The 804-nt window shown below is 66.4% G+C and overlaps 1 protein-coding gene across 1 annotated transcript in view; it reads right to left on the reverse strand.

Annotated features, from left to right (window-relative positions):
- Window positions 1-6: 6 nt before the first annotated feature.
- LOC105310372 (ES1 protein homolog, mitochondrial-like) overlaps window positions 7-804 on the reverse strand; it is a gene marked incomplete at its 5' end in the record, with an annotated part of 9,171 nt that continues 8,373 nt past the window's right edge. The window contains one exon of the mRNA XM_011386559.2: window positions 7-765. Coding sequence (XP_011384861.1) covers window positions 411-765 — 355 coding nt within the window. The remainder of the gene's footprint in view (window positions 766-804) is intronic.

The raw sequence follows: 804 nt of genomic DNA on the forward strand, positions 1-804 counted from the left end.
TGCTTCGCAGACCAAGAGGCTAAAGCCACGGGAGCTCGGCCATCGGCCGCGGCCACCGCAGAAGCCAGCTCCAGCTGGGACCTGCCTGACTCAACCCAAGCGCCCGCCCTGGGTCACGCAGACACCAAGAGGTGATAGCACTGGTCTCCCTCCACCTGCCCTAAGGTGAGCGGGAACACATGCACCTGACAGTGACTGCAGGCAAAGACACTCCCAGACGACAGAACCACCGTCCCCACAGAAGGACGCGGCACTGTGTACTCCTGCAACGTGGCCCACGCGGGCTCCTCGGCGCCAGGTGCAGACCCAGCTCCCATGGCATCCTCTGTCCACCCCCAGAACGTGGCGGACGCGCTTGCAGGAAGGACACGGGATGATGGGATGCCATCCGCCTGAACCGCCAGGACATGTCACCAAACAAGGAAGGGGAGCCCCCGCCCCCCAGGCCTGGGGGCCCACACACTGCAAGTGCCCACGGGGCGGGGGCTTGAAACATGGCCAGGGATGGGTGCAGAGGTGCCCCCGCAGTGCCCTGCAGGTCCTGGGTGAAGACACCGCCTGCCTGAGGCTGCCCCGAGGCCGAGGGGCCCGCCACACGTGAAGGATATGGTCACGTCCTTCGCACGGTGCTTGGCGCCCAGGGCTTTGATGGCCTCTGCAGTCCCAGCGTACGGCCACTTGCCGCCTTCCTCCTGCTCGTGGCCCACGGTGACCTCGACGCCGCGGAGCACTTTGGCCGCGAGGACGGGAGCGATACAGCACAAGCTGAAAGGGGAGGAGAAAGGTCAGCGGAGGACCGCGAGG

Source organism: Pteropus vampyrus, unplaced genomic scaffold (assembly GCF_000151845.1).
Source record: "Pteropus vampyrus isolate Shadow unplaced genomic scaffold, Pvam_2.0 Scaffold2708, whole genome shotgun sequence".
NCBI classification, from domain to species: Eukaryota; Metazoa; Chordata; class Mammalia; order Chiroptera; family Pteropodidae; genus Pteropus; species Pteropus vampyrus.